This window comes from Rhipicephalus sanguineus, chromosome 1 (genome assembly GCF_013339695.2).
Source record: "Rhipicephalus sanguineus isolate Rsan-2018 chromosome 1, BIME_Rsan_1.4, whole genome shotgun sequence".
In the NCBI taxonomy this organism is placed as follows: Eukaryota; Metazoa; Arthropoda; class Arachnida; order Ixodida; family Ixodidae; genus Rhipicephalus; species Rhipicephalus sanguineus.
The window spans coordinates 208,248,363-208,268,116 of NC_051176.1; the positions used below are offsets into that span (position 1 = coordinate 208,248,363).

The window sequence follows — 19,754 nt, forward strand, 5'->3', positions numbered from 1 at the left end:
GTTAATGTAACTTGCAACAACATGCTCTACAACATGCTCTAACTTGGGCTGCGACTTTACAGCATGCTGCGAGTGTACTTAAAAGAGCTTCTTGGCGCTGGGCTTGCTGACTTTGCAATTCGAAAAGTTGCAACATCGCGTCTGACAATGTCTGTGTTGAAGAAAAATGCATTTGCGTTGAGGCATAGGGTATTACGGAGATCTTGCTTAGTCAGGTGATTAGCTCCTCGAGATCCATGTTAATAGTCGTGGTACCTTTAGCGATGATGTCGCCCAGTGCCACATTGGCCTTGGGAGCGATAGTCCGCAGTAGAGCCGGAGTTGTTGCCTCCTCTGGTGCAGACACGAAGTCTTCTGCGTCGAGCTTGTAGCCCGTCACGATAGGCTGGCCGTCTCGCTGTACCACGTTGAACGTCACCCACATCTTGTTCTTTACTCGGCTGCGCCAAATGTAAACGTCCACGAAAGCAGTGCGCCTTCGGTAGTTTATTGATGCTATGATGTTGTTGTCCTCTGTGCATGGCTCATACCCAATGCAGGGGATTGGCCGAGTAGAGAGTGAATTTTGCTAATATTATCTTGAGGGTGCCGTTCGTAGAAGGTACTATTAACTAATATAATGAATTGATGTTTCAATAATTGGTAATGAAATATTTAACTCAGGCAGAATTTAGATAGAAATTCTTTTATACTGTCGAATGAATTCCTCAATGGCGAAGAAAACATCCCTCTGGCTGTATCCCAGAGTGGTGGCCCCAAAAGAAAGTATAACCGGCTCTGATACTTCCAGGCCCCACTTTCTAAGAGGTGGTTCTATGATTCTTTTTCTCAATGTCGTGAACCGGCGACAGTATAAAAGAAATGGCCGATTGTTTCCTCCTGATTGCAGAAGAGGCACAGTGGGGAAATCGCTAAACCTGCTGTATGTAAGTAAAAATTGAGGAACCTAACGCGGCAACGAAATTTCGTCATGACTACTTCCATTATTTTTGACGTGGATAAATCGCTGCGCCAGGAAAATGAGAGGTGCTTATACTGTGCAGAAGCAGTCAATGCTGAGTCTGAGAAACTTTTTCTGTACGTTAGTGAGCGAAATCTTGCCATCGTGATGTAAGCTGTTAGCGGGAAAACACGAATAATCGGTGCCAAAAGCGACGCATTTGCTAAAGAATCAGCCATTTCATTTAAGAACAAACCTTTCTGTCCCGGAACCCATATTAAATGAATATTGAAGATGAGCGGGAACTAGTACCTCAAAGAGCTTTAGTATGGGCGTTTCACCAGATGCGGAAAGAGAAGAGCATACAGATAAAGAGTCGATGAGAATTGCAACTACTCTAACTGAAATACTTAACTTGCGTAAAGCTAATATTATTGCCATAAATTCGCCTAGAAAAACAGGAAGAAAATCAGGCAACCGTAATGAAAAAGACCAGTCGACTTCGGGGCAAAATATCCCTATGCCAGCTCTTTCCTCTGGTTGCGATGCGTCCGTTGCAATAACAACATTCGTTGGTAGAGTACTTAGGTGCTCTTGTAACAGCCCATTTAAAATACCATAAGGTAGTAATTTCGCGTGGTTCGGAAAAATATCGTGGTAGACAATTACTGGAGAGTTATGTTGCATAGTCATAGGAAGCCCATCACTAATTTGCACATTTATTGAATTAAGTAGCGTCTGAACAAATATAATTCGCGGTTTGCGGAATCTGCGCCAATGCTCGGAGAAAAATAAGTCGGGATCGGATATGAAAACTATTTGTGTGTGGTGAGAAGGGGAATCGTACAACCTTAAGAAAGTTTGTACCGTAAGAAGGTTAAAACGGCATAAAAGGGGAGGCGTTCGCGCTTCCAGATATAAAACAGCAGTTGCAACGTATTTTGGAAGGCCTAAGCACAGCCGTAAAGCCTCTCGCTCTAATAAAACTAGTAGCCGAAGCTTGTATGCTGGCGCACCGGAGAAAAGAACACAGCCGAATTCTAAAACCGGTCGGACGTATATTTTGTATACCATCAAGAGTGCGTTCCTTCTCCTACCAGATCTACGGCTGCTCAACCTGCGCAAAAGCCCCATTGCACGTGCTCCTTTTGTCGCGACACATTCAATATGAGGGTGCCAATTTAGATGTTCGTGATATAACTCCAAGGTATTTTAATGAATCCACTTGTGGAATATCCTGCAGCTTGTAATTAATAGATATGTGCACAGGGTCATTAACAGGGAAAATACGAATAGCACACTTTAGAATTCAGACTCAATTGTAAAAAATCTAGCCAATTTTCAAGTTCACTCAAGTATGTCTCCTGATGATGATGGCCTCTTACTAGTGGCGCTTACCCACCATGGGCCAAGAACCGGGCGGCAGGATTTTGAGGTAAATAAATACGAGGCTACATATAAACGTTGTAATTTTAGACTAAAAGAGATAACAGAAAAACATAGCTAGTACTTGAAAATTCTGCAGAGCACACAGTCAGACTATCAGGTGTGATGTTTGACGGATGTAACAACGGTTAGAATTAGTACTGAAAATAAGCCAATAAACTAGCATGTTAATCTTTTTGTTTCCTGTATGTAATCAAACACTGCAGAGTGGACCTCCCTGTGGCTCCACCAAATGATAAAATTTGCGGAACATTGATTTGTAATCCTAACTTTTGAAGGGGAGCGACGAGGCATCTTTTTCGCTGATTAGAATACCGGTGACAGAATAAAAATAAATGCTCTATTGTCTCTATTTCACCGCAAAACTGATATAACGGAGACGCGCTGAGCCAGCTTTGTGTAAGCAATAATTCAACTTCGGAATCCTGCAGCGTAGTCTGGTGAAAATAACTTCTACTTGCCGTGATACACACCACTGCTTATTCCAGCAAAATCTTAGATGTGCGAAGTCGCTGAATTGATCCCATGAAAATTTGCCTATTTCATTAAGCAGACACGCATTTCGCAATCTTATTGCTGTCGCGTAAGTAGTATCGGGTATAATCGGTGTAAGGGGTCCCCTTACAGATATTGCGGCTAATGTGTCCGCCATCTCATTTAAATATTCCGCAGTGGCCTGGTACCTATACCAGCTGAAGTTTTAGCAAGTTTGCCGGTACTAAATGATGAAACATGTTAATGAGCGGTAAGTTTGTCGCCGAAGAGAGCGCCGAACATACTGAAAGAGCATCTGGAACTATAACTGTTTCTGATTCGTTTGAAGGAAGCTTTCGTAGAGCCAGAACAATATCAAATAATTCTGCAATGAAGACAGGTGTGTAATCTGGAAGTCGAACAGAGAAAGACCAGTCAAGCGAAGTAGAGAAGTTGCCTACGCCAGGCTTTTCGTTTGATACGGATGCATCAGTCGCAATTATATTGTTAATTGTCAGGTGCGCAGTGTAATCTTGCAACTGATCATTTAAATACCGTAATAGCATATCTTTCGCATTCGGAGGAAAAATATTATCAAAATCTACGTCAAGTTTTGAGTGACTTGTACGTGTTGAGCCAATATGTTTAATTTGAACTTTCAATGGTTCTAGCAGCGCCTGAACGAATATAATTTTGGGGTGTGTAAGCGCGACCACTGTTTTTCAAAAAAATAGGCTTGGATCTTTCATAAAAACGTAAAATAACTGATTCTGAGGCGAATTATATATGTTTAAAAATGTTTGAACTGTAAGGACTTTGAATCTGTTCATCAAAGATGGTATTCGCGCTTCAATATACAACACATTATTTGCCACAACTTGGGAAGGCCAAGGCACAAGCGCAAAGCTTCCCTTTCTAGTAGTATTAAGGGTCTCATTTTATAATTAGCGCTTCCAGAAAATAATACACACCCGAATTCCATAATAGGCCGCACATACATTTTATAAATCATTATCAATGTATTTCTTCGCAACCCTATTTTCCTGTTTGCAAGCTTACGCAGCCACCCCATGGCGCGTGTTGCCTTAGAGCCAACTTGTTCAATGTGATTCCTCCAATTTAATGTTCCGTTATATGATGCCTAAGTATTTAAGGGAATCAACTTGGGGAATGATTTCTTGACCATACATTAGTGAGATGTTGACCGGGTCCCTAAACGAAAACGCGAGAAGTGCGTTTTGTTGACGTTTAACGACATAAGAATATCTTGAAGCCATGCTTCTAACATATTTATATAATTTTGTAACGTCTGGTAAAGAGAGTGCAGATCACTATTGGTTGCGAAGCATGCAATGTCGTCCGCATACATATATAACTGAATATCGCGATGGGTTGGAATGGAGCTCATGAAAATATTGAACAAAACAGGCGATAGCACTGCCCCTTGTGGAACACCGCGTTTCTGCTTATATCTGTTAGAACAACCCCCTTGGAAGCAATAAAATTTTCTTTCGCTTAAAAACTCTGCAACTCATGCCGTTATGTAGGTTGGAAATTGGTAATGTATCATCTGTTGTATTAGAATTTTATGCTCCACCTTATCGTACGCCTTCGCTAAATCTACGGTCATTAGCGCACAATATTCTCGTCGGCGCCGAGCCAGCTGTATGCGACTCTCCAAGTCCATGTGCGCACACCATATGGAGCACCCAGATCGCAAGCCAATTTGACTCGGGTTTAGAATTGAGTTCTCATCAATATATTTTATTATTCATGCATTCAAAACTCTTTCTATCAATTTGGTCAGGTTAGACGTGAGAGAAATTGGCCTTATATTGTCACGCTCAAACCCAACTCCCTGTTTTTCAGTATCGGAATTATTTTGGAAAGCTTCCAGTCTGCAGGTATCCAAGAATTTTTCAACGAATAATTAACCATGTTACGGATTTCATGAGGGGAAATTTCGTACAACACTTTTATTATTGTAGCGGACACCCCATCCGGCCCTAGTGCTGCAGGAGGTAAATGCCTCACTACATCCGCCAGTTCTGCTAATGTAACCTCACTGAATTCCTCACCTGCCATTGGATTCACAAAGTGCATAAGTATAATGGACATGAACCTATCTTCTAATCCTTTAGCGATATTTTCTAATAATTCAGAGAGTTCGCGAGGAGAGAGAATTTTAGAATCAATATTTGCTGATGGTGGTATCATTTTTCTAGAGCGTAAAAATCTAAAAAGCGCCTTGTTGATTTTTGACTTAAAAAGGTAATTAAATTTGTTAATATCATAGTCATCTTTTGCTTTGCGTACAGTGCGCTTAAAATATGCTGTAAAAAATTACGTGTGAGACCGCTGTTCTGATAAAAAAAATGACTAGGCCTGCGCGGAAGACGCAGCACAGTCATAGCGAAAGCTGGAAGAGCAGATTTTCTAGAGCCCGCTGTATCTCTTGGGGCAACTAATACAAGTACATATACAAGGTACCCACTACGCAATAAATCACCGCAATTTTTTAAATGCGAAGCATTTCTTAGCGAACCTCAGGCACTTTGGGCGTTTTCTATCTATCTATCTATCTATCTATCTATCTATCTATCTATCTATCTATCTATCTATCTATCTATCTATCTATCTATCTATCTATCTATCTATCTATCTATCTATCTAGCCACCTACGTCTGAGCGCTGTCCTGGTCGTCTCCACAACATCTAATATACCAAAATTGGCATAACAGGGGATCAGTGTATGGGGAACACAATTCACTGGTCATGACATGAATAACGCAAACTACCTCTCGCGTACGTCATGAAACCCTTTCTCTCAGTCACGCGTGGCACATACCCGCATACCAGAGTTTATGTTATGCGGGTATGTGCCACAGGTGATGCATAGTCTCAACCAGCACAGTGAACGCGAACACACACATTTACACGCAAGCAAAGTGATAATAAAAATTCGGCAGATCCCACGTACCGTCGGAGTCAATGGTATGCGAAGCATGCGGCGGGAAGATGACTGTGGCGTAATTTTTTACTGAACGAAACGTTACGAAATGATGCCAGAGATTTGTATAAATTTTATACGCACGCACATATGTTGAAGAGCCGCATATGTGTTATAAACCAGTTGTTTACAGTTGGGTAACGCTGTCAACGGCAACGTGGGTATTAGCAACACCAGAAGCGGTAAGCTGATATGTAGTGCTTATACTTGTCCGTTATCGTGGAGAAAGCACGCACGTTTCACGAACCCGTGTGCATGTGTGGAAGGGGTTCCTAACAGTTCTTGAACAAGGTCATCATCACAGTGATCAGTGAGCACTAGACGCTGGTCATGACTTGTTATCGGTTATCGGATCCGGTTGCGATCGCAGTGGCAAGGGGTCCATGTGTAGTGAAGTATGAGTTATGGTACAGCTGTTAGAAATCGTGGATGCTTCGGTCATTTCGTCCACAAATTGTCTGGCTATAGAGCCGGCGACATGTCGGAATCTGAAGTCACCCACCGCATTGGTGAGGTTTAGGCCGTTGAGACTGGTAGGCCTGGATAGGGCTACGTAGACCAACATCAGTGGATGGCGCTTGTCGTATTCGTAGACTACCTGTACGTATGTGACCTACGTAGTGTAGTCTACAAAGCGGATGTCAATCAATCTGTCATCATCCTCGGTCAGCATGATGCCATCGCCCAGCCTCGTAAGAAACGAACAGGACACTGCGTCGTTCTGGCGGACTAAGCGCACTCTACGCTGCGATGATGGGAATATCATACCTAACTATCGTTGATGTATTCCTCCGGGATCGAACAATGCTTCAATATAGCTTGCTGAATGATAGGAATACAAATGTAATGCCTATTAGACTGCTATAAAAGCGGAGCCAACACTGGAATTACGGACGTTAATCTGATATGACGCCTCTATTGTATAGACAACATATGTAGTGTTTATTGCTTTCTTGTAAAATTAGATACCCAGCACCACAACCACAACTGACGTTGCACCGACATTACGCCTGCATAGGCTGTTTTTCCAAACCAGTTTGTAGACCTGGCGTGGCTTTGTAGTAGAATACCTGATCGCCACGCAGAATACTTGGGTTCGATTCCTGCTTGGATCCTGATTTTTATTCTTTCCATTCGTAAACGCTGCCGATGTCGCTTTTTCTTATCGCCTTCGCATTTAAATTACCAGTGTCTGTTGTCGCCGTTCCTGAGTAGATATAAACTGTCAATCACATGTGGCGCATACCTGTACACCGCGGCCCGTGGTAAACGGGTATGTGCCACACGTGTCTGGAGGAAAGGGTTTGACAACGCACGCGACAGGATTTTCACGTTATTCATATCATGACCACACAGTCATATTCGTCAAGTCCTCTTACCCTCCCATGCTAATTTTGGTCTACACCAAGTTAAGGAGGCGATCACGAGAACACCCAGACGTAGGCGGCTAGCAGTGGCGTAGCCAGGAATTTTGTTCGGGGGGGGCTCACGTTGCAGCGCGACCTCCTCATTGAATTTTTAGAACGACTAAGTATATGAATAACATTCATTTATTTATTTATTTATTTATTTATTTATTTGTTCTTTATTTATTTATTTATTTATTTATTTATTTATTATTATTTATTTATTATATCCTCAAAGGTCCCATATGGGACTTTACATGAGGGGTGGGCGTCATAAAATGGCGGTATCGATGAAGGTGTATGTTAGGATGTGGTTGAGTCTGCTTCCTGGATGGCATTTTTGAAGCGCGCAAAATCGCGGATGACTGCTGCTTCGTTCGGAAGGTCATTCCAGTCTCGGGTGGTGCGCAAAAAGAAGGGCTGCTGAAATGAGGTGGTGTGGGCACATGGCGGAATCACAGCATTTGGATGACTTGTGCGATGACCTCGATGGACCGGCTGGATGAGGTGGTTGTCACGCGGGGTTGAATAAAAGAATCTGTGAAAAAGGCAGAGACGTGCAATACGACGACGAAGAGCGAGGGTAGAAAGATTTAACTGGGATTTGAGGGCGGAGACGCTCGAGTAGCGGGAATAATCTGAAACAATGAATCTGGTTGCTCGGTTCTGTACTGACTCAAGTATTTCGATATGATTAGTTTGGTGGGGGTCAAAGACAGCAGCTGCATACTCAAGTTTTGGTCTGACAATGGTGTTATAAGCGAGTAGTTTAACGGAAGGTGGTGTCATGGAAATGTTACGGCGTGTGTACCCGAGAGCGCGGTTATCGGAGTGAATTATGTGATTTATATGGTCGCCCCAAGATAGGTTACTCGAAAGATGGACACGCAGGTATTTAATCGAGTCAGTAGCAGCTATATGACAGTTGTTGATTGTGTAAGTAGCCGGCGTGTGGTTTCGGCGACGATGGAAAGAAATTAGTAATGTTTTTTTCGCATTAAGGGACATCAACCAGGTGGTACACCACTGCTGAATGCGTGAGAGGTCATGCTGTATATAGAGGAGACATCGGTGGGGTTATTTATAGGGCGGTAGAGGACACAATCATCAGCAAAAAGACGGATGTTAGATTCAACGGAAAGCGGAATATCGTTAATGTATATTAGGAATAAAAGAGGCCCTAGGACGATACCCTGGGGCACGCTGGACAAGACATGCGAGAGGTCGGAGGAGTGATCATTAACATGCACGAATTGTTTACGGTTTGTTAGGAATGCTTTAATCCAGTTAAAAACATGCCGATGAAGGTTTAGACGCGAGGTTTTTTGAAGGAGACGGGAGTGGGGTATATCGAAGGCTTTTTCAAAATCTAAGAACAGTGTGTCAATTGGGATGTTACGGTCCATATGAAGGTGAATGTCGTGCAGGAATAATGTTAGTTGGGTCTCGCATGAGTGATCTTTACGAAAGCCATGTTGGTTTGGGTGAAAGAAGTTTACGGATGATAAAAATGTAGCAACATGAGAAAAGATGACGTGTTCCATGATCTTTGAACAAACACTAGTGAGCGAGATTGGTCGGTAGTAACGTGCAAATGAGCGGTCACCTTTCTTGAAGAACGGAAAGACCTTCCCAACTCTCCAGTCTAATGGGACTTCACCTGTGTCGGGTGACTGCTGAAAAATGATTGACAATATGGAACTACATACATGTTTAGTATTTTCAGAATTTTGGCGTTTATGCCATCTATACCGCATGACGAAGAGTTCTTTAATTGGTTAATAACTTTTACAATTCCCTCTGAATTGAATGTAATCTTTGGCATTGGCGGAAAAGCAAAATGCGGAAAATCAGGAAGTTCGTTGTTAGGTTCGTTAGTAAAGACTGAACAAAATGCAGAGTTGACGGATGGAACGTCGCAGTCGGCAACGGGGGATCCAGAAGTGTCACAAAGAGAGACTGTGGTTTTGTCGTCCGGTTTCATAATTTTCCAAAAGCGGCGTGGGTATGTACATGTATTACCATGTACATACATTGTCACTGGTACTACCATTAATATGTATTACCAGTGACAATTTGTATTAGATGCTGCAAATCACTTCTTGAATGCTGCCCTCTGTTAAGAACGAGTAAGAAATGTGCTTTTCGTAAAAATATTATGTTGGCATGCCCGCAAAATCTTTCCAGGAATAACTGTCTTCAATCTTTTCAATATTTGTGTTTGTGTGTGTGTGTAACAGGTACGGCAAATATCACGTAAACTTCGGAACTGCATCAGCTTTGAACTGAAGAGGTGCCGATAACAAAAAAATGAAGTCCACGAAATAACCAGGATTTTAATGCAGATTGTTTACGCAAAATGTTAATCTTTTTGCACAAATGATGCGGCCAGGGAAAAGCAAGAATGGGAAAGTACACCTCGAATACGGGCAAAATATAAGTCACCGGAAACAGTGCGCAGTATGCTTACGCAAAACTTCACAAATGTACATTTAAATATGCAATCAATAAACGGAACTAAGCAATGATCACTATACATAATGGCCAACTGATATGTCCTTGGGCCAAGCTGCTGTCTCGGACGCACCATGTAAACAGAACTATAAAGGAAGAGCGCAGAAATAACGAAAGAAACTACTTCAAAACTGTTTTAAAAGTGCGAACCACTATTGTGCACTCAATTTAAAGGAAGGTTGCCGCTTCTAGTTCAAAAAGCAATGAAGAACAAAAACGACAAATGAAAGTAACAAACAATGCTGTTAGTACGGCTTCTCAATAGTTGAATTTGTTTGGTAACGCCGCGTATGCCGACCTCTCAGTGAACAAGGTGAAGCTGTCGATTGGCTGGTAATGTCCACCTGATGCCCGTATTCTTATGTTTATATTAGGTCACAGTGTTAACTGCTAAAAGGTACAAAATCCTCACGGCTTTAAAAGGTGGTGAACAATAATATTGCGTCAGAATTACGGGCTCATTGACCTGAACTCTGAACAGTAGTGTCTTTTCCTTTCGTTTGCGCTGATTTTTGTCCTGCTCGGTATCAAAGGACAACGTTGACCCGGCGAGGAAGCTTAGCGAAGCGGTCAATGACTTCCGACACGCTGATGTCGACATTTCTGTGGGCGTACAGAAGTGCCTGGCCAACCATGCGTTCCTCAGACATCGTGGAGCGTAAGTAGTTCTTAAGTAACCTCATGCTTGAAAACGTTCCCTCTGCGCTGGCAGTGGTCACTGGAAGGGTGACTAGAATCCGGAGTAGCTTGTACACATTCGCACAGAACCTGCTGTCGCAATGAGAGAGGGCATCGGTTCCTGTACCGGGGCTCTGGTTTGCTGCTTTGTTCGCCCACTTTGTCCACCATAGTCGCAGTTCTCCAAAACCAGCCCTCGTTTCGACGTCATGCGCAAAAACGGTCAGGAGATTTTCTGCTCCTTTCTCCCGATCATCTTGCATTGGTGGTATTGCGGATGATACAATTAATGAAAAGTCCTTTAGAAGTGTCCTGTGCTGTTCGAACCGTTGGTTTAACTGGGCTAGTACGTGGTTCATGAACGGAATGAACAGGGTTCTGCGAAAATATTCTTCCGCACTTTCGAATGCATTGCTCCCAAGGTTTTGCTTCCGGACACCGGCTCGACGGCTGGTGATCTCCACATTCAGTTTTTCTGCCAATGCCTGCATTTGTGCAAATATTTTTGAGAAAGAAACATTCGTGTTCTTGCGGTCACTTTCAATTGTCTGCTGTATCACTTCTATGTCGTCAATGGCAGCGCTCATGTCGATACTCCTCGTCTGCAGCTTATTTGACAGGCAAAGTCAGTGCTAACACGTGTTCCGTCACATGCAGGCTTACAAGGAACGCTGGTGAAAAGAGTGCCAACATTAGACTGTTTGCCTGCACTGGACTTTCGCCATTTCCGTTAAACTTAGTCTCCTCTAGTGCTGCGATCAACGGCTCAAAGAGGCTCACAAATGAAAGCACTGCATCGTGCTTCTCGGCCCAGCGCGTTTCGCATAGTCCCAAAAGGCGCTGCCTTGTAGGCTCAGGACAGCTCAAACTTATCACTTTTCGCAAAACGTGTGAGCGGCTAGAAGATTTACGGAAAAAGGCTGACGTCGCCTTCAGAGTCCCAAAACAGTTTCGAATGTCTGTGATGGAGCATGCTGCACACACAATAGATAAAGGGAGTGACACGCGCAGTGAATACATAGAGTGCGGCTGGATATTTCTCACGGACAGCAGCTTGAACACCATTCGTTTTGTCGGCCATCGAACTTGCACCACCGTAGCCTTGACCACGGAGATGCTGCATGTTAATTCCCATTTCTATAAGGAGCCTTATGATGGTGTCGGCCAGGGCCCGGCATTTGGTCGTGAATTGGCACAAAGCCTAAGAACACTTCTTCGATTCCGTTCGCATCCTTATTAAGGTACCTTGCACAAACAGTAAGCTGCTCGATACCCGCAACATCCGTCGTTTCATCAGCAAGTACGGAGAAGCAGCCTGCAGCGTTTACTTTTGCGACTAGGCTTTCCTTGATGATTGCAGCAGAGTTCTATAATGTGGTTTGTACATATAAACTAAAATATGAGGCCTTATTTGGGCAACTTCCAAATGCTTTTTTTATCTGTGTCGCCACAATCCGCGCGCATGCGAAGCAGCTCTTTGAAGTTGCCTGTATTTGTAGAGGAGGGCTTGCTTGAATCCATGGGACCACTGTCTCTATGTCCACGGAGAGCCACACCTTGCCACCCGCAAAAGAGAACTGTCTCACAATAGGCTGTAACTTCTTCGGATCTCTTTATTTGAATTTGCCTGCCATGGTCCAGCTGATCAACAACACTGGGCACACATCCTGAGAAGGTTTGAAGAAAACTATCGGCTACCAGATGAGCGTCAGTGTGATATTTAGTGACTTCATGTGCACCGAAGACTTCGAGGGCGTGCTTCCACTTTTGAAATGGATTGGATACGAGGGCCTTAGTGCGCGCATGTTGGCCCTTGCCAATCTCACTTCTGCAAAAGGACACACACTCGGCAAAACGCACCTCTTGAAGCGCTGAGAAGCTAAGCCATCGGTACCTGTCCAGCCAAGCCACGTAAACATTCGTTTCTGCTTAAAATCGTTCATAGACTTAAACATATAGCATGGCGGAGGAATCCAAGGAGAAGCTAGCAGTTGATGTTTTTGTGTCATCATCCACTTTTGAGCCATCTGTGTAGAGCCCGATATCAAACTTGCTTCTGCTAACATTTGGGAGGTCATAAAAAGATAAATAATTAAATAATATAATCAGCTGAAGCCCAATAAATCCCACCACCCGGGTGACGCCGCTGGTTGGTGGTGTATGAGAGCACGAAAAATTTCGGGGGGGCTGAAGCCCCATAAGCCCCCCCCCCCCCCCTGGCTACGCCCCTGGCGGCTAGATAGATAGATAGATAGATAGTAGATAGATACGTAGATAGAAACGCTCAAAGTGCCAGAGGTTCGCTAAGAATGCTTCGCGTTTTAATAATAATTGTTGGGGCTTGAATTTTGACTATCTGGTTTCTTTAACGTGCATCGAGATCGCACAGTACACGGCATCTAGCATTTTGCATCCATCAATATCGACCGCCGCGGCCGGGATCGAACCCCGCGACCTCGGGTCAGCAGCCGAGCAACCGTAACCGCTACACTACCGTGGCGGACCTAAGAAAAGTGAGGAAGCTAAGACAGAACATCCCTACAGACGCTCACTACCATGCACTCGTTCAAGTGGTCCGCACTTGGACCACGGGATTACGCAAAAACGGGGTCAATGCTTCCTACAATATTTCTGCCGAGAGAACCAGGCCTCTCACATTAACCGGCGACTGAACATTGATTTATCAAGACCCAACAACGCCTGGTCTTTATACTGCGTGAAACGACGCATGAATGTGGACGGGCATCAAAGACCTCGCTGCCACGTGCAAGACGGGAGGCGTCATAGATCATTTCATCGTAAGAGGCATCCAGGATTTCCACCAGCTGTGCTATACCTCGCACTTCACTACACTTGGAGCCCTCGTAGCCGCGATCACGAACGTATCCGATCAACAAGTCCGGTCCAGCTGCTGGTGCTCACTCATCACGGTGATGAGGACCTTGTTCAAGAACTATCAAGAACCCATGTACACATACACATGGGTTCGTGAAACGTGCATGCGTTCCCGTCAAACAGATAAGTATAAGCATAACAACTGTAACGCAACTGTAACAAATGCAACTGTGACTGTAACGTACGTGCAGTGCGCCTGCGTGTGCCTCTCGGCTGTGTGTATCCAGGGGAACTTTGCTGACTGAAGCTTAGTTGCGAGAAACGCCTGTCCTGTGGATTTGTGTTTCTTCTTTGTGCTGTTCGGATTCGCGCTATCAAGTATTGAAGAATATAAGCACTACATATCAGCTTACCGCGTCTGGTGATGGTAACACCCATGTTGCTGTTGGCATCGTTACGCAACTGTAAACAACTGGTTATATAATTCATATGCGACTCTTCAACATATGAGTGTGCGTATGCCACTTCCACATTTCTCTAGCGCCATTCCGTAGCGTTTGCCACAGTCACCATCCCGCGCATGCTTCGCATAACATAGATTCCCACGGTGCGTGGGATCTGCCGAATTTTCTGAAGTAGCGAAGCAGTCACTATGACATTTTTCGTCATTCTTCGGGGAATCACGGCAGCCGCTGCACAAGGCGTTAAGTGCGCTTTGTGTTGTGGCTGATAACGATGAAGAATTATGGCTGAGCCCTTTGTAGCGGTTTGGAAATTTTTTAATCGTTGTTCGGTTCGCGAGAAAACTTGGCAATCCGAAACGACTGAGGTCATGCAACGTGAGCAATTATGCATATCTCAGGGTGCAGTATTAGCGCGTACCACTGTTCACCTGGACGCATTCACGGTCTCTTTACTTTGTCTTTGTCGCTCTGCTGTTGCGGTTATGTTAAGTTTGCAGAACATTATATTAGTGTCCTTGACAAATGATGGGAATGCCTCGGGAATATGTTCAATAACGGAGTCAACGTAACAGACAAGTTTTCGGTTATAGTGTTTATACGGAGATCAGTGTGTCGGATCGGAACGAAAACCAAAAACGAAAAAACGAAATAAACGATATTCTTGACCAGAACGAAAACGTAACCGAAACGTTTGTATTATTTCGTTCCGGAGTGAAACTGAAATTTTTTTAATCGTTGTTCGGTTCGCGAGGAAAACTTGGCAATCCGGAACAACTGAGGTCATGCAACGTGAGCAATTATGCATATATCAGGGTACAGTATTAGCGCGTACCACTTTTTTCTTCGTTCCTGGAAGATATAATAAACTGTCAGTCACCTTGGGCGCATACCCGCTTACCGTTGCCCGTGGTATACGGGTATGTGACAAACGTGTCTGGAGGGAGGAGTTTGACGACGTACGCGACAGGATTTTCACCTTACTCATGTCATGACGGACAGTCATATTCGCCAAACCCTCCTACTCTCCCATGCCAATTTTGGTCTACAACAAGCTAAGGAGTCGATCACGATCGAGAACAGCCAGACGTAGGCGGCGGATAGATAGATAGATAGATAGATAGATAGATAGATAGATAGATAGATAGATAGATAGATAGATGATAGATAGATTAGATGATAGATAGATAGATAGAGTAGATAGATAGAAACGCTCAAACTGCCTTGGGTTCGCTGAGAAATGCTCCGAATTTAAAATGAAATGAGAAACAAATTTCTGTGATCGGATGGGATTTTAACACGCGCCCTCTGCGTGGCAGTCGAGTATTCCACCACAGTGCCACGCTAGGCTTGTAACTCCTTCGCAAAACTATTATACAGGCGTCATGTCGGGCAAGGTATCGCGTTAACATATGTAATATAGCGTGGCAGAAGTGTAAAATAACAACCTGGCATCACACAATGCGATTGCCCAATGAGTCGGTCGCTGAATGCTTCCAAACCGCTACAAAAGGCTCAGCCATAATTCTTCATCGTCATCAGCCACAACACAAAAGCGCACTTAACGCCTTAGATGTGTAGCGGCTGCCACGCTTCCCGAAGAATCACGAAAAATGCCATAGTGGACTGCTTCGCTGCTTCAGAAAAATTACGGCGATTTATTGCGTAGCGGGTACTTGCATATGTACTTGTATTAGTTGCCCAAGAGAGGAGTTATACAACGGGCTCTAGAAAGGCTGCTCTTCCAGCCTTCGCTATGACTGTGCTGCGGCTTCCGCGCAGGCCTAGCGATTTTAAATGCGAAGCATTTCTTAGCGAGCTTCTGCGACTTTGAGCGTATCTATCTATCTATCTATCTATCTATCTATCTATCTATCTATCTCTCATCTATTCTATCTATTCTATCTATCTATTATCTATCTATCTATCTATCCGCCTACGACTTGTGCTCTCCTGGCCGTTTCGTTAATCGGATGTATACCAAAATTGGTGTGTCATAACATAGCCTTATTACGAACATAAATGACAGGTCATATAATGAAAATCATGACACGCATGTCATGAATAGCATGATTTACATTCCACGGCCTTTGGGCTCCCTGGCCGTTTCGTTAATCGGATGTATACCAAAATTGGTATGTCATAACATGGCCTTATCACGAACATAAATGACCGGTCATATCATGAAAATCGTGACACCATGTCATGAACAGCATGATTTACATTCCACGGCCTTTGGGCCTTGCGGCCGTTCCGTTATTTCAATATACAAAATTAATACGGCGTGACAAGAGTTCATGACGAACATAATGACAGGTCCTAACATGCAAATCATGACGCGCATGTCATGTGCAGCATGATTTACATGACGTGGTCTCGGGGGGGTCGCGGGGCGTTAAATGAAGGGATACATACGAAAACTGGTATAAACGTGACATTTCTGTATGTCGAACATAACTGACACGTGTAACATGAAAAATCATGATATGTCATGATGGTATGACGTGATTTACATGCCCGCTCATGGCGCACTCGCGGCGGTTTCGCTAGATTGATATACACTAAAATTGGTATGTGCGAGGTGACTCATGAAGAACATGAAAACAGGTGGTAGCATGAAAACCATGACATCCATGACATGTATGTCATGATTTACATGCCACGCTGTGGTGCATTCGCGTCCGTTTCGCTTGCATGATATACACCAAAAATTGGTATTGCGCGGACACGACTGTATGGACAAGTAAGTGAGACGTGGTAACATGAAAATCATGACATGCAAGTCATGTACGACCTGATTTACATGCCATGCTCATGATCCGCTAGCGGCCGTTTTAGTAGATTGACATACACCAATATGGTATTGCGTGATCTGACTATGAAGAACATGAATAACAGTTGGTAAGATGACAACCATGACATGCATGTCTGTATGTCATGTTTAATTGCCACGCTCATGATGCATTCGCGGCCGCTTCGCTAGCTTGACGTACACCAAAAATTGGTATTGGCGCGAAGCGACTGTATGACGAACAATGAGACGTGGTAAATAAAAAATCATGACATGCATGACATGCACGACATGACTTACATGTCATGCTCATGACGCACTCGTGCCGTTCGCTTGCTTGACACACCAAAATTGGTATTGCGCGACGCGACTGCATGACGAACGTAAATGAGAGGTGGTAACATGGAATCATGACATGCAGGTTGTGATGTCATGATTTACATGCCGCGCTCATGGTGCATTCCCGGCGTTTCGCTAGCTTGGTATACACCAAAAATTGGTATTGCGCGACGCCACGTATGACGACGTAATGAACGGTGGTAACATGATAATCATGATATGCATGAAAGTGTACGACATGATTTACATGCCATGATCATGGCGCACTCGTGGCCGCTTCGCTAGATTGATATGCACCAAAATTGGGATTGCGCAATGGACTGTATGAAGAACATGAATAACAGGTGGTAACATGAAAACTATGACATGCATTCCATGTATGTCATGACTACATGCCACGCTCATGGTGCATTTGCGGCCGTTTCGATAGCTTGATATACACCAAAACTGGTATTGTGCGATGTGACTATGATGAAACGTTTAGTGACAGGTGGTAACATGAGAAAACCATAATATGATTGTCATGTATGGCATGATTTACATGCTCTACTCATGGTGCACTCGCGGCCATTTCGCGCTACCAAAATTCATCGCGCAATACCAAATCGCGCAATACCAAATTGGTATTGCGCGATGTGGACTGTATGACGAACATAAATGAGAGGTCTTAAACATGCGAATCATGTTATGCATGTCATGTATGGTATGATTTGCTGCCACTGTCATGGTGCGCTTCCGGCCATTTTGTTAACGTGATATATACCAAATGGTATGGCATGACACGAGTGCGTGATGAACATAAACGACAGGTCACGCATTTTGTAAAATAATACTTTATTAAGATTTGGCACAGTAACAATGTATACGAAATTGGCCTCCCAAGCCTCATTGGGCTTGAAGGGCAGACGGAGACAGCAGACAACAGGAATTCATTGTCTGCTGACAAATACCAGATATTGCGTTTCATTGGCATGGTGTACACTAGATTGTGCATGCATGCGTGCATGGCAACATGCGATATATGGTGGACTAGATGCCATGGCATGAATGATTTCTTTGGCGAGTATGCAGCTCTTTGCTGGCTGCTTCGCATTACAATCGATTCCCACAGTGCGTGGGATCTGCCGAATTTTTTTATTAGAACAGCGTGTCTCACACGTCGAGAGTACACTTAATGACGTGCTGCTTCTGAGATCGTGCTCACTTCCTTGACACAAAGCATTCATCCCGCTAAAAAAATCATACTGACTTCGCGAGAAAATAAATACTACGCCTTTGAAGGGTGTACTAGTCTGTGCTAGTTGGTAGGAATTCGTGGTACAGTTTCTTCCACACCTCTGAAGAAGTGTTTTACCTCTGTTCCCACTTTCTTAAAGAGGAAGGCAAGTAACCATCACAAATCAAATGTTATTATTACGTAACTTCAATCTTTGCATACAAAAAAAAAAACGCTCACGAACCGTTGCGGAAACATTTTTTTTTTCCGTTCCGGAACAGAAACGGAACGGATCTTTTTGCGCGGAACGAAACTAAAACCGAAAACCGAGAAAAATTTCTTCCGCACCCCCGGAGATGAATCGTTCGGCCCAGATTACCTTGCTTGTGAATCTTCGGGAGCATGACAATCTGCCGGCCACAGGACTGAGCGGTATAAGTGACCGGACAGTTTTTTCCTCTAGTTTTTTCTCCTTGATAGTGTCATGAGCTTATCTTGCAAAAGGACTTAAAGTTATCTGTTGGGTCGGTCGAGAGGGCTCTATAAAAGAACTGTCATCCGAGAGTTGTCGAGTAGCTCCGCTATGTATCCTTCGTATAAGGACAATGATTGCTTCCCGTATCGCGCAGGTTTAATAACAATGTCAGGATTATTGGATAGCTGTTGAAGCGCGCTTTTTTCCTTGTTGTCAAGTTGTGTCGGTATTTCTGAATTTCCGAAGAAGAATTTGTCACAAAACTATACCGCAAGCTACTGACAGAAACCAGCTTCTACATTTCAGAGCAGCCTGCGCGACATTGCAAGACGGTTATAACTTACAGTCAGGCTCATCCATTTAAGCCATTGTGTTCCGACCGCAAGACTACTGTCTACTTGCGAGCCACTAAAGCGCTCTCATAAAGGACGGTATAGACCGAGGCAGACAGACCAATGGAATAGAGCCGACATTCTTAGCGGAAACCGTTTTACCTGAACGACGTATGATACTAATCTCGTATTGACTTATCGGCATCAGTCAAAGGCTCTTTCTACACTGAAACGCCACCGCAACATGCTTACCCAAAGTGAACATTTGGAAAATATCTTTCCTGAACCACCTCGCGTGGTTTACCGGCGGTGCGACAGAATCTCCGCGACACGTTAACATCGTCAAAATAAATGCCCACAAATTCTGGTTGTGCACTTGCACAACCACGTTGCAAGGTGTATCAGTACATAGCAAACACCCAGGAAGTCTTATTACGTCTTAAAACTTCCGTAAAGTGCGCGGCTCCTTTGATTGCGATAGCTCTAACGTTATATACATGCTCGAGTGCGCCGTCTTCCAAAAACAGTATATTGGCCAAATTGAACCGTCGTTCGAATACGCTTTAACAACCATAGATCGCATACTAATGCGCTACCTAACCTGCCGCTTTGAAAACGTATCGCTTACCAGGGCATTCTTTAGATAAAATCAGGGCACTTGCTTGAATCAGGCTTTCTTTCACCGTGATTGTGAAATCCGCGAGTCTTTAACATAATCTATAAATTCAAACACCGTTTCATCAGGCCTAACGAAAGTACAGGCACACTTCTAGCGTGGCCACCAAGCATCATCAACGCAACTGGACAACGATGAACTACGTTCAGTTTGTGCTTGAA

At 43.9% G+C, this 19,754-nt stretch overlaps 1 protein-coding gene across 1 annotated transcript in view; it reads right to left on the reverse strand.

Annotated features, from left to right (window-relative positions):
* Positions 1-211: 211 nt before the first annotated feature.
* The window catches only part of LOC119381360 (uncharacterized), a 50,221-nt gene continuing 30,678 nt past the window's right edge, over positions 212-19,754 (reverse strand). Inside the window, exon 4 of the mRNA XM_037649221.2 lies at positions 212-513. Within this exon, the coding sequence (XP_037505149.1) occupies positions 212-513 (302 nt within the window). The remainder of the gene's footprint in view (positions 514-19,754) is intronic.